Source organism: Nerophis lumbriciformis, linkage group LG05 (genome assembly GCF_033978685.3).
Source record: "Nerophis lumbriciformis linkage group LG05, RoL_Nlum_v2.1, whole genome shotgun sequence".
Taxonomy (NCBI): domain Eukaryota; kingdom Metazoa; phylum Chordata; class Actinopteri; order Syngnathiformes; family Syngnathidae; genus Nerophis; species Nerophis lumbriciformis.
This window is the reverse complement of record NC_084552.2, coordinates 49,753,291-49,767,767: the sequence shown is the minus strand read 5'-3', so window position 1 is coordinate 49,767,767 and position 14,477 is coordinate 49,753,291. Positions and strand designations below refer to the sequence as shown.

The following is a 14,477-nucleotide window of genomic DNA, read 5'->3' as shown; positions in this document are numbered from 1 at the left end:
CCAAATTGATTCATGATACAGATATATACTATCATCATAATACAGTCATCACACAAGATAATCATCAGAGTATATGCATTTAATTATTTACTCTGATAATTATCTTGTGTGATGACTGTATTATGAACCACTCATTTAGGTAATAAAGAATAAGTAAATTGATAAACGCATAAAGTTGACTGAAACATTGGTTGTAGTAAGTAATAAGTAATAAAGGAGTAAGTAATAAGTAAGTAAAATGTGTCCTGGGCATGACGTTAAAGTGCATCCGGCAGTGGAGGCTCCTCTATGGGGCCTCTGGGCACTAGGAGGTTAACCCCTTTACTACTGTCTAGAAAAGCGCTATATAAATCTAAGTCATTATTATTATTATTATTATTATTACTACTGTTACCCCAGGTGGCCCTTGGCAAAGGCTTAGTAACAGACTGCCCCCTAGCCAGGGATACTGCGAAGACCTTAACGACGGAGCAGGCGGAAGACGGTAGATTTAAGAACTACCACAATGGCTGCGATGGCGGAAGAAGGCTGCAGCAGAAAAGGGTCTCCGGTCGTCTTGGACTCCATGCCACTGGACCCTGACCCGATTCTGTCAAGGATCGTGTGGTGACTGTCTGTGCACCAGTCTCCCCACGTTAAACTAAATCAGGCACAGGCATCCTCCATAAAGGGATACACCCCTACCAGGAGGATCGTCATACTCGTTCAAGTGACCGCCGATGATGATGATGATGAGTAAGTAAAAATTCCATTGGGTATTTTTACACTTTTTAAGGTGTAAAACTGAAATTGTGAGAGGCATACTATAGTTTTTTTTAGCCTTTTTATTGGTCAGTCTATTCGCAGGCGGCGGGTGTTTCATTCTAAAAGCCTCAGTAAACACTGGACGCTAGAATGTATACCGTATTTTTCGGAGTATAAGTCGCACCTGCCAAAAATGCATAATAAAGAAGGAAAAAAAACATATATGAGTCGCACTGGAGCCCGGCCAAACTATGACTGCGACTTATAGTCCGAAAAATACGGTATGTTGTGTGATTTTTCTGGTGAAAATCTGCAATGTGCCTTTTCCGCAAGGGACTTTCTTCCGTCTTCTGACTGGTAAAACAGCCTTCGAAGCCAAAGTGTACACGCATCTCCAGTTGTTCCCATGACTTTTGTGCGTACGAGGAAAGGGAGTACTGTACTTACGTGTGCTCATTGATGTTATTATCAGACCAAGCTTGACAAGTGATGTTTGACTTGGTCCAAGACCTCCTCCCTCTGTAGCTGTCCTTGGGTCCCATGATACACTCCCTTATATAATCTGAGACGGAGGGAAACGAAAACTGTGATACTCTTCATTCTTCGGCCAATTAAACACTCATTTGCACACTTTTCTCATCACACGTTGCCCATGTATGGTCATGAGGAGCTTTTTCGTGTGTTATTCCCAAAAGAGGATGTTGATTAAAAGTCACCGGGCACATTTCAAAGTGCAAGATTCCACCATGCTCAGACTGTAAACAAATATTTTGCAGGCTTGTTTACACACCCCTGCAGCAGAATGCATGTTTACGCTCGCATTAAGAAGAGGCGTGGCCTCTTTGGGTGCTTTTGTTGTGTCAACATGTCCCCATGCACCTGTATCGTCTCCACAACACAAGAAAGTCACGTGTGCTTCACCTTTCTTCTCGTACAGCGTGAAGTTGGCGTTGGCCTGCTTTTGCACGCCGTGGCCGAAGCGGTCGAAGGGAAGCAAGTGGCATTTCCTGTTGTGCTTGTGGAAGTTGAAGGCCCTGCAGACAGGAAGACGTCAGCGGAGCGTGACCAGCAGACACGAGTCCAAGGACGGGCGCCGGCGGCTCACCTGCAATTGAAGTGCTTCTTCACCTTCTTGCATTTACGGGCGCAGTGTTCCTGCGAGCGGCTCTTCCTCACCAGAGGCGGCTGAGGACAGTCCGCGCACACCAGGAGGTGGTTTTCGGACTTCTCGTAGCGCTGCAAAGACTGGCGACTCTTTCTGAAGTCGCCTGCAAGAGCACGACAGCGCAACGTTAGCGCCTAGCCGAGTAACTGTGAGCTAGAATAACAATCTATGTTAACACTGTCCTTAAAATCGGCCCATACAATCATTTCCATTAAAGGGGAACATTATCACCAGACCTATGTAAGCGTCAATATATACCTTGATGTTGCAGAAAAAAGACCATATATTTTTTTAACCGATTTCCGAACTCTAAATGGGTGAATTTTGGCGAATTAAACGCCTTTCTAATATTCGCTCTCGGGAAGCAATCCGCCATTTTCTCAAACGCCGAGTCAAATCAGCTCTGTTATTTTCCGTTTTTTCGACTGTTTTCCGTACTTTGGAGACATCATGCCTCGTCGGTGTGTTGTCGGAGGGTGTAACAACACGAACAGGGACGGATTCAAGTTGCACCAGTGGCCCAAAGATGCGAAAGTGGCAAGAAATTGGACGTTTGTTCCGCACACTTTACCGACGAAAGCTATGCTACGACAGAGATGGCAAGAATGTGTGGATATCCTGCGACACTCAAAGCAGATGCATTTCCAACGATAAAGTCAAAGAAATCTGCCGCCAGACCCCCATTGAATCTGCCGGAGTGTGTGAGCAATTCAGGGACAAAGGACCTCGGTAGCACGGCAAGCAATGGCGGAAGTTTGTTCCCGCAGACGAGTGAGCTAAACCCCCTGGATGTCTTGGCTCACACCGCTTCTACCGTCCCTTATGCCACCGAAGATGATCAAGAGAAGACTATCGACCCTAGCTTCCCTGGCCTGCTGACATGAGGGTATGTCTACAGAATATATTAATTGATGAAAATTGGGCTGTCTGCACTCTCAAAGTGCATGTTGTTGCCAAATGTATTTCATATGCTGTAAACCTAGTTCATAGTTGTTAGTTTCCTTTAATGCCAAACAAACACATACCAATCGTTGGTTAGAAGGCGATCGCCAAATTCGTCCTCGCTTTCTCCCGTGTCGCTGGCTGTCGTGTCGTTTTCGTCGGTTTCGCTTGCATACGGTTCAAACCGATATGGCTCAATATCTTCAGTTTCTTCTTCAATTTCGTTTTCGCTACCTGCCTCCACACTACAACCATCCGTTTCAATACATTCGTAATCTGTTGAATCGCTTAAGCCGCTGAAATCCGAGTCTGAATCCGAGCTAATGTCGCTATAGCTTGCTGTTCTTTCCGCCATGTTTGTTTGTGTTGGCTTCACTATGTGACGTCACAGGAAAATGGACGTGTGTTTATAACGATGGTTAAAATCAGGCACTTTAAAGCTATTTTTAGGGATATTGCGTGATGGGTAAAATTTTGAAAAAAACTTTGAAAAATATAATAAGCCACTGGGAACTGATTTTTAATGGTTTTAACCATTCTGAAATTGTGATAATGTTCCCCTTTAAGGTTTAAATGAACATCTTACCTAAGATTTAGCATTTATACTGTATTTAGGGCATGGGTCACCAACGCGGTGCCCACGGGCACCAGGTAGCCCGTAAGGACCAGATGAGTAGCCCGCTGGCCTGTTCTAAAAATAGCTCAAATAGCAGCACTTACCAGGGAGCTGCCTCTATTTTTTAAATTGTATTTATTTACTAGCAAGCTGGTCTCGCTTTGCTCGACATTTTAATTCTAAGAGAGACAAAACTCAAATAGAATTTGAAAATCCAAGAAAATATTTTAAAGACTTGGTCTTCACTAACTGACAAAGAAACAGATAACAGATTTGGTGTCCAGTTCAAAGTGTGACATGATTTATTTAAAAATTTGAGAGTTGACTTTTGTATTTTACATGAGTTATTATTTGTACAAACATGGTGCAAAGTAATTCATGATTTGTTAAAAAATGTTAGTGGCTAGCTAGTTAAAATGGGATATTGTGGTTTCACAAGACTGTCTTAAAAGTGATCATTTGAAAATGTTCAATTTGAAAAATGTGCACTTAGAGAAAATATAAAAATAAAGTGTTGCATATTGATATTTATCTGTTTCTATATATATTTATTGTGAGAAATCATTAAGATGATCAGTGTTTCCACAAAGATAAATATCATTATTTATTAATAATAACAAAGAGTTAAAGGTAAATTGAGCAAATTGGCTATTTCTGGCAATTTATTTAAGTGTGTATCAAACTGGTAGCCCTTCGCATTAATCAGTACCCAAGAAGTAGCTCTTGGTTTCAAAAAGGTTGGTGACCCCTGGTTTAGGGAATCGTACGTGAAGCTAAATGCAAAAAACATGAGCTAGCTAGCCTTGTGATTTCCCTTTTTTTTTTAGGTTACATTTTAAATTGTGTGTAAAGTTTACACATTTTTGAGAGGATACCAAAACAGACAATGCAACTTTGTTGACACTTTTACACTTCATGAGAATGTACGTTTTGTACAAAATCCGACAGATTTATCATAGTTAGCAAGCAAAGAACACCAATTTTGAACTTGTTCTCTGAAAAATGTATACTAAATTTAACCAAATCATTAACATGTTTAGGACAACAAATATATGTGCTTAAACTAAATGTAAACATTAGCGAGTTGGGCTTATTTGAATGGACTAATTTATGTAACCTTTTTTTGCAGGATTTTCCAGGAATTTGCAACTCTTTCTCGTCACTCCCCACTTTAGTAATTATCTCTTGGATGGATGGAATTATCTGTTGTATATTATAGAAAAATCAATATAGTATAATTTTCGGATACGTAAAGCAGCAGTTTTTGCAACCGTTTTGATGTTCTGCACCTTAATAAAAAGTTTAATACGTTGTCTAAAAAAAGACGACAAATTATTGCTAAATTTGAGCAAAAGACTGAAACGTGTACTTTGATCTCGCATGCAGTATAAGTGTACTGTATATAACACACATTAGCCTCAGATAAATAAGCGTAACACTTAATTTTTTATCGCAACATTCAATATATTTTGTAAATTACATAAATATGTCAAGAGATTTCTAAAAGTATTGTTGGGATTAAATTTGCCAGTTTACCAAAAAAAAACATCCCAAATTTTGCTAAACTAAACAGCTAACCTTGTATTTTCTCGACATTTTCACTGAACATTTAACATTTTTAGCAATATTACATAGTTTTGAAGAAATAAGAAAAATTATTTCAAAAGATGCTAGTTTCTTTCCATTGTTTTGTTAGCATGAAATTTGCCTTTTTCTTTTTATAGCAATTTTTGAATTAATGTATCATAAAACGTTGGAAAACAACTCAGTTTCCGGCTTATCCAGTGTTGAACAAAATTGCTGGCCTTACATTGTTTTGATATCTTAATAGTCATCACATGTTTTAGCAATATTAACATAGTTGAAGTCATGTCAAAAGAAGCAACTTTTTCTACTGTTAGCATGGCAGTTTTAACAGACTTTCTACAAATGTATTATAATCACTTTAGAATATTCTAAATTACTGAGTGTTGCCGCCATCTTAATACATCACATTTTTAGCAGTATTAACAGAGTTTTGAGAAAATAAGAAATATAGAAGATGTCAAAAGATTCTAGTTTATTTCCACAGTTAACCTGGAATTAGATTTTTTTTTCTTTAACGGCTTGAAAGTATCGTAAAACGTCAGAAAATAAGTTTTCGGATTGCTCACTATTGAACAAAACTGCTAGCCTCTTATGGTTTTGATATCTTCAGGTAACACTGCTTTAACAATATTGACATAGTTGCAAAGTATTTTCAAAAGATACAACTTTCTTTGCACTGTTTGCATGAAATTTGGCAGTTTTTACAGACTTCGTACGAATGTATTATAGTGTGGAATTTTATAATTACTCATTGTTAAACTAAACTGTTTATGTTTTCGACATCTTAACGTATCATTTAAAATGTTGAGCAATATTAACGTTGTTTTAAGGAAATAAGTAACAAAAGATGTCAAAAGATGCTAGTTTTTTTCCCACTGTTACATGAAATTCATCAGATTTCTTTTAATGGATTAATATGAATACATCGTAAAACAATTAAAAAGAACACAATTTTCAGCTTATTCACTATTGAACAAAATTGCAGGCCTCCTATTGTTATATCTTACTTACTACTACATTTTAGCAATATCAACATGGCGTCAAAGTCACGTCAAAAGAAGCAACGTTTTTCTGTTAGCATGGAATTTAGCGCTTTTCACAAACTTCCTACGAATGTATTACAATTTGTATCAAGTGATCACACAAAAATGCTAGCCTAGTATTTTGTCAACATCTTAACATTGACATAGTTTTGAGACAATACGAAATAGAATGGTATTTTATTTTCACAGTTAGCATGGTTTTTGTATGAAAGTATTATAAAACATTGGAAAAAATATACAGTTTTCGGATGGCTAAGTGTTGAAAAAAACTGTTAGCCTCTCATGGTTTTAAAATCTTAAGATTACATTACATTTTAACAATATTGACATAGATTCAAAGTCTTGTCAAAAGATACAACTGTCTTTGCACTGTTAACATGGAATTTGGCAGTTTTTACAGACTTTGTACGAATGGACTGTATTATAACTAGATTGGAATTTTTGAATTACTCACTGTTGAAAGGGAAACTGCTTTTTTGGGGAAAATGTTGCCTGTCATTCACAATCCTTATGTGAGACAAGAACACATATGTTTTTCTTTTTTTAATGCATTATAAGTTCTAAAATACAATGCAGCTAAAAGGACTACACTATTCTGCCTGTAAAGCCCCCAAAAAAACATCCAAAAATGCCAACAATACTCCATTTACATCTTGTCACCTGGATATTAACCAAGTATAAGTGATATTGTTATTATAATCACTGACGCAGACAAACTATTTTTAGCCACACCCTGATCACAAAGCACTAACTAGCTTATGCTGCTATATTGACATACTGGTAAAAGTTTATTCTAGATTATAAATGATGTCTCTCACCTGGAGAGTAGAAGGGTGTGGCCATAAACCGTGAAGTTGGTCAACTTCAACATTGAATTTAAACACGGAGATGGAGAGAAAGACACACACAAAAAAAAACACTCGTTTGTTTAAACCCTTTATGAGGATTATGATTAATTCTTCATCTAAACGAGAAGATATGAACATCCCATCAGTCGGCATCTCAGTGAGAGCAGACATTGTACAGTAAGTGATTGTTTTATTATGTTCGTAGTTTGTATTTTTTGTTGAGGACTTAGCAATACTGCTACATGATATGGTTATTACGCAGCTTCTAAAACTTGTAGCTCATCCTCCGTGTATCCACGCTCAAAAATATAAAGTTCTCGATCATCATCATTTGTCCCAAAGTAATGTAATAATCTAGTCATGATTAGCAGTGATGTTGTTGTTGTTGAAGGGAGAAGCGAACGTTGTGATGCGTTTGTGAAATTAATATGACGCCGTATGCTTAAAATGAGCAGAAAACACAAATATTACATGTTATTATGAATGTGCTTGTTACTGCATTACCTACATACTTATATAATACCCTGATGGAAGCTTAATAGGCGGAATGGAGTGAACCCCTTTGACTCCATTGCTAACTGACTTTTTCTAATCTTTATTTAAGAGTTAGAATGCATACAAAAAAGAAAAAAACATATGTGTTCTTGTCTTACTTAAAGATTGTGAGTGATAGGCAAAATTCCCCCAAAAATTGCAGTTCCCCTTTAAACTAAACTGCTATCCTCGTATTTTCTTGACATCTTAATGTGACTCTTAAAATATTTAGCAATATTAATGTCGTTTTGTGGAAATAAACAAAATATGTCAAAAGATGCCATTCCCCCCCCCCAATGTTAACATGGAATTCATCAGTTTTTTTTTTACGGATTTTAAAAGAATGTATCGTAAAACGTCAGAAAAGAACACAGCTTTTGGCCGACTCACTATTGAATAAAACTGCTAGCCTGCTATTGTTATGATATCTTACAGTCGGAAGGGAATCAATATGGGCCCCTTGGTCGCGGTTTACCTGACACATGAACCGTGACGAATTGGGGGGTGCACTATCAACTTTAACCACGAGATGGCAGTAGAGTGTTGAATATTTCAAAATGTGTTTTGTGGCAATTCCAACTTTGAACACAGCGCCAGTTGCTAGGTAGAGTGGCACTTCCCATCGTTTTCAGCAGACTGCATTCTAAATGATGTTGCGCCAAAACCAGGGATTCTTAACATTTTTGGCCTCAGGGCCCAACTTGTCCTATACAGAGGGGCTGGGGGCACCACTTAAATATTAACACTAAATTAGTAATCTTACTCTTGAATTTAATGGTATTCAATAGTTATAACTAACCTACTTATAGTCTAACAGGATGAACCTTGTCAAATGATATGAAAGCATGCGTCAGGCTGATTACACAAATAAATACTAATTAAATATACTGGAAAAGAAGGGACTCATAAAAACTGATGAAAAATACAATTACGTACAATTACACAGTGCTAAAAAAATGTTTTTAACTGAAATTGTCAGAATAATTGTATCTAAGTTATAACAAAACTTTGTGTTGCCTTGAGTTACCGGCGAAACGACAAAAGCCGTCTTTGAACATACCAAGAAGAAGGCTTGTAAAACTCAACTGTGTAGCTTGGGAAGCAACATGAAGGTGTTCTGTTTCTTTCATGTATTGTAATCCACAGAAAGATTTTGTTTTGACCCGAGAACTACAAAGCGGAGAGAAAGCAGGATCTGCCCAAGTTCCAGGCACCTCTTCATTGAACTCTTTTACGATCTTTTCTTTGAACCGACCTTTTCTTTTGAACTGTTTTGTAATCAAAGGCGATGACTGTTTACGACCCCCGTCCCTTTAGAAACAGCTGTTGCCATGTAATCAGGGAAAGTCCAAATAAAAGAGGAGGCGTGCAATCTTTCGGCAGAGCGTAATGACACTGTACAAGGGTACAGATGTACACGTTTCTCCTCACCGAGCCAAATTGAATTCTGTCTCTGTTTGATTCTTTGCTTCTTGTCTTGTTTAATAGATGTCATAAGTGTTTGAACCTGACAGAAATAATGAATTAGAATAACATATATGTTTCTTAAATACACTGTGAATAAAATTTAAGGAAAATTGTAATACAGCTTCACCACTTTAGTCATATTATAAAGGGTTTGTTTGCAACATTTACACAGATGCCTAAACGGTGCCAACTTTCCAATGTATTTTACACAGTTTATCCCGCCCTCTTTCGGCTTCCCGTACGTTAACGACATAATTACGTACGTACGTAACGACATAATTACGTACGTACGTAACAAATGCACGCGCATTAGCTTTAGGTGTTGTTAGCTAATAATAGCCATTTGGATAGCTAGCGTTAGCTGCCATTGAATGTATATTATATCATAACAATAACATGACTGCAAATTGGTTATTGTTTCTTTTGGACTGCTTTTGTATGTGTGCACGCAGTCCCTGCGCGTACGTATTGACGAGACCGGATGAGTGACCGCCGTTAACACCAATGTTTTTTTGGGGGCTGGTAAAAATGTGTTATTACATAAACTGGGTAATTGTGAAAAATAAAGATAACCCTTGTGTAATGTTCATATTGTTGTTACTCAACCAGCGTTTGTGGGTCTGATGGACCCCTTGCATTTTGTGGCTTTTAATGCCTCACAATCAAACACTTTTATGTTAAAATAATGAACAGATGTTTACCTTATCCCAATAAACATCTGTTCAGTATTTTAACATAAAAGTGTTTGATTGTGAGGCATTAAAAGCCACAAAATGCAACGGGTCCATCAGACCCACAAACGCTGACTACAATATGAACGTTGCACGGAAAATGTTTCTGCATCCCACAGGGATTCTTCTTTTGTGTTTCTGCACCTGCGGTTCCCACACAAGGTTGCAACATTGTTTGTCAACACTGTCTGCTCTCATTTTCTCGCACATTTGACCCTCTGATGTTCTGTGTACCTACACTCTGTCCTCCTCCTGTCTAGGCCTGCTGTGTGTGTTTGTGTGTGTGTGTGTGTGTGTGTGTGTTGGGTGCGTGTGGTACACAGAACATAAATTTCCACACTTCTATTAGCCGCGGGTCCAGTGGACCCGGACATCTTATATGTAATAGAAATGTGTAGGGTGGGTGTATGGTGTGTGGTCATTAAATATGTATTCTGATATATGTTCTTCACAGAAAATGAGCCAAAGTCAGTGAGTCTCAGTTTGAAAAATTAATTCATTGGATCATTTTTCTTTTAATAAAAAATGAAAACGGGTCCCACAGACCCGAACACCACACAAGGGATAGTTGTCAAACAAATGTGTTCTGTTAAATCACTAATTGTAACACAAATTAGCCGCTGGTGTTCTTGTTATATTTTTGGTTTTGAAACTTGTTCCTGTGAGCAAGTTTCAAACAGCACTTTTAAGAAATGCCTGGCTTCTTCTGTTTGTTTGAGATTGTCATTACTGCCACAAGTGGTGTAAAAGTGTATTACAACTGAGTACCGCCGCAGCCCATACACAGATCAGAAACATATTTTTTGGAGACCCTCCAGGGATCAACAATGGGCCCCGGCCATATGGTTAAGAAACACTGACCTAAACCGCCACATGGGAACTTTCAAATGATTTGCTGTGTTGTTGCGAGCTAGCAAGAAGTGGATTGGAGGCTAATACAGTGCTTAACATGATGTATTCCTCTAAAGTCTTGCGAGAAAACATGGCACGAGTAAACGCCGTAAAAGTGACAAGCACAGTGAAACATTGTCTTGTTTCCGCTGAGTTAGTTTAGCTGCGCGAGGACGACACCAAACCAGCGCGAAGACAACGTGCAGACGAGGAGGTTCACCGGGAGGACACCGCCGCGTTTTAACTCATTTCCACCTGCTGGGGGAGGCAAAGAGCTCCACCCTGAGTGCACTACAGTTACAATGTGGACTTAAGTTACGACGCTTTACAAGCGGGGCCGCGACACGATCCGAGGTGGTCGCACTTCACTTGGAGGCTTTTTTTTTTTTTTGTTGCGATGAATGTTTGTGCTGTAGCGGAGCACATCTGGCACTCATCACAGTGTTGTTGCAGCCCTCATGTCTGGCCAGGCCGCCCAATTACATTTCACTTAGGCTCTTCCTACTCGCCTCGCCGACGTCTTGCCAGCGCTATCTCCACAAGTATAAGGAAGGTTACCAGAGGGGAAGTGACACTTAGGCCCACTTTTGAAACAATAAGAGCAAATTCCAAGAGAGAGAAAGTTGTTCAAGGAAGCGGATATTTTACTTTCATCCGCCCCAAAGAGAGGCCCTGGGGGTTCAGGGGTCACGGTTGGCACGATTGAGTCCACAGGGGCAGATGTCCTGATAACCTATGATCCACGATGGAGAATTTGGACAGATCACTGGGGTCAGGTTTAAGGATTTGATATATATATTTTTTAATATTTTACAGTATTTTCTTTTTTTCTTTTACAATTGCCAATTTATTCAATTAAATAATTTCCCCCTATTTTTGAGTATACATCCTGTTTATAGTTTACAGTTTTTTAAAAGGAAGGCACTTTATTAAAAATGTGGATACATTATTATTATTATTTATTATAAAACAGAATGTGCCAATTTTACTCCTTTTTTTTTTTCTTATTTGTATCTGTTTTTTTTTTTGTTTGTTTTTTGCAAAACCATCAAAACTGCTAAACTATGTATGCTACACCAGGTATTATATTTTAATCATTTGTATGTTTTACCTAATAATTTATTTACATTTAAAAAAATATATATTTTCTCCTTTAACCTATGGAATCTTATATGTCCCCCCCCCCTTTTTTTTTTTTAACATAATTTTTTTTTTTTTGCTTAACCATGAAAACTGCTAAACTAAGTAAGCTACACCCGGTATAATGGTGTATTAACTCTAACGTTTTATTTGATTATTTGTTTAGATTTTTTAACTGTTTTACCTAATAATTTATTTACATAAAAAAATATATATAATATTTTCTCCTTTAACCTATGGAATCTTATATTTCCCCCCCCCCCTTTTTTTTTTTACATAATTTTTTTTTTTTGCAAAACCATGAAAACTGCTAAACTAAGTAAGGTACACCTGGTATAATGTTGTATTAACTCTAACGTTTTATTTGATTATTTGTTTAGATTTTTTAAATATATAATATTTGCTCCTTTAACCTATGGATTTTCCCCTTTCTGTTATACATTTTTAGTAAACCACTCAAAACTGCTAAACCGTATATGATAAACCAGGTGTAATATTTAACCAATATACACTAATAATATATAATGACAGTTAAAAACAAAATCTTGTGATCAAAAACTGACATTTTATTAAAATTGTAAATATTCTCCTTTCCACAAAATGACTTTCTTCCAGTTTCTGACTGGCTAAAATTCTGCTCTGGCATGCACCTGAAAGTCTGCAAAAGTGTTGTTTTAATGGCGTGTAGGTATATATTAATATTGTTTAATATTAAATATGATTTATTTACAGTAGTGGAGGTTAAAAAAAAAGAAGTAAAACCAGCTCAAGGCACTCATGCTTTTAACTGCGTTCAATTAAACTATTTTGGGTCCATGATCCACTGGTAAATAAAGGGAAATAAGGGGCCTCTTAATGGGGAAAAGCAGCTAATGCGAAAATATTTAACTTTGGGCCAAACACTTATTAACTGTTGAATAACGCACCCTCACTCTCTATCCTTCACAACTTTAAAGACTTCATTCAGAACTTGGGAGAGAAAGTGCAGATTCAAGAGTCAGCACTCATGCACACAGAGTGAGAGCAAAGGTGAGCATCAGTCTTACCTGCATGCAGCATGCCCAGCAGCGCGCACACCAGCGCCTGGTAAATCCATACGTGCGTCCTCATCATGGTGGACTGGAGGCGTGGGTGCGTGCGTGCGTGCAGCAGGTTGCGTGTGCACACTCGGGATGCTTCGATGTGACGTCCTGCGTGGCTGATGTCCGCCAGAAGACTCCGCGTCCTCGGTTCAACCCGCCCACTTCACGGCAGTCCCTGCTCTTATTCAGCACCGAGGCGCCACTACCGCGCGCGTCAAGCTCGCTAGAGTGCGGGAGAGTGGAGGCGCGCCGCTTCCGGTAATGACTTTCAAAATAAAACCAACACTTACGTAAACTGGGAATACGAATTGGATGTGAAACTAGTCCACAAATCCAGGAAAAGTATCGTAATTGGCAGCGAAAAAACTCCCTAACACAACCGTTCAAAACACCCTCTACACAGGCCCAATTTCCTAATAGTATAGATTACTTAAAAAGAAAAGGAATCCAGATGGTGATCCGGATAATTCCTATATAAAAACAGAATACAATGATTTGCAAATCCTTTTCAACTTATATTCAATTGAATAGACTGCAAAGACAAGATGTTTAATGTTCGAACTGAGAAACTATTTTTTGTTGTTGTTGCAAATAATCATTAACTTAGAATTTAACAGGAGCAACACATTACAAAAAAGTTGGCACAGGAGCATTTTTACCACTGTGTTACATGGCCTTTCCTTTTAACAACACTCAGTAAACATTTGGGAACTGAGGAGACCAATTTTAGAAGTTTTCTCTCTAAAAAGTGCAGTTCCTCTTTAATTCCATTCCAGACGGTTAATAATAAATAGGTAAGTGTTTTTCATATCTACCATTGATGGTTCTAATTTCACTTGATCAAACATGTTCTATAATGATGCACACTACAAAATAAAGTATGTTTGATTCCTGCTGATATCGTGTCAGATCAATATTGATATTGTCCAATACACATGGCTCAGAGGTGAAAAAGTTGTATTGGGACCCCACTTGTATGTATACATGTATACTCTTAGATGCAATGGAAACGGTTTTATTTAGTTGTTTATTTTATTGGCACAAATTACCAAGCCTTATAAGTAGAGAGGTCCGATAATATCGCACCGATAAATGCGTTAAAATGTAATATCGTTTTTTTTATTATCGGTATCGGTTTTTTTTTAAAATTTTATTAAATCAACATAAAAACACAAGATACACTTACAATTAGTGCACCTACCCAAAAAACCTTCCTCCCCCATTTACACTCATTCACACAAAAGGGTTGTTTCTTTCTGTTATTTATATTCTGGTTCCTACATTATATATCAATATATATCAATACAGTCTGCAAGGGATACAGTCCGTAAGCACACATGATTGTGCGTGCTGCTGGTCCACTAATAGTACTAACCTTTAACAGTTCATTTTACTCATTTTCATTCATTACTAGTTTCTATGTAACTGTTTTTATATTGTTTTACTTTCTTTTTTATTCAAGAAAATGTTTTTAATTTATTTATCTTATTTTATTATATTAATTTCTTTTAAAAGTACCTTATCTTCACCATACCTGGTTGTCCAAATTAGGCATAATAATGTGTTAATTCCACGACTGTATATATCGGTTGATATCGGTATCGGTAATTAAAGAGTTGGACAATATCGGAATATCGGATATCGGCAAAAAGCCATTATCGGACATCCCTACTTACAAGTTCTTCCA

At 37.6% G+C, this 14,477-nt stretch overlaps 1 protein-coding gene across 1 annotated transcript in view; it reads right to left on the bottom strand.

The window, feature by feature from the left end:
* LOC133606200 (hepatocyte growth factor-like) overlaps nt 1–12,906 on the bottom strand; it is a 55,558-nt gene extending 42,652 nt beyond the window's left edge. The window contains exons 1-4 of the mRNA XM_061959861.2: nt 12,755–12,906; nt 1,850–2,012; nt 1,666–1,778; nt 1,192–1,306 (exon numbers count right to left, since the gene is read on the bottom strand). Coding sequence (XP_061815845.1) covers nt 1,192–1,306; nt 1,666–1,778; nt 1,850–2,012; nt 12,755–12,821 — 458 coding nt within the window. The 5' untranslated portion in view covers nt 12,822–12,906. The remainder of the gene's footprint in view (nt 1–1,191; nt 1,307–1,665; nt 1,779–1,849; nt 2,013–12,754) is intronic.
* Between the last annotated feature and the right edge of the window lie 1,571 nt (nt 12,907–14,477).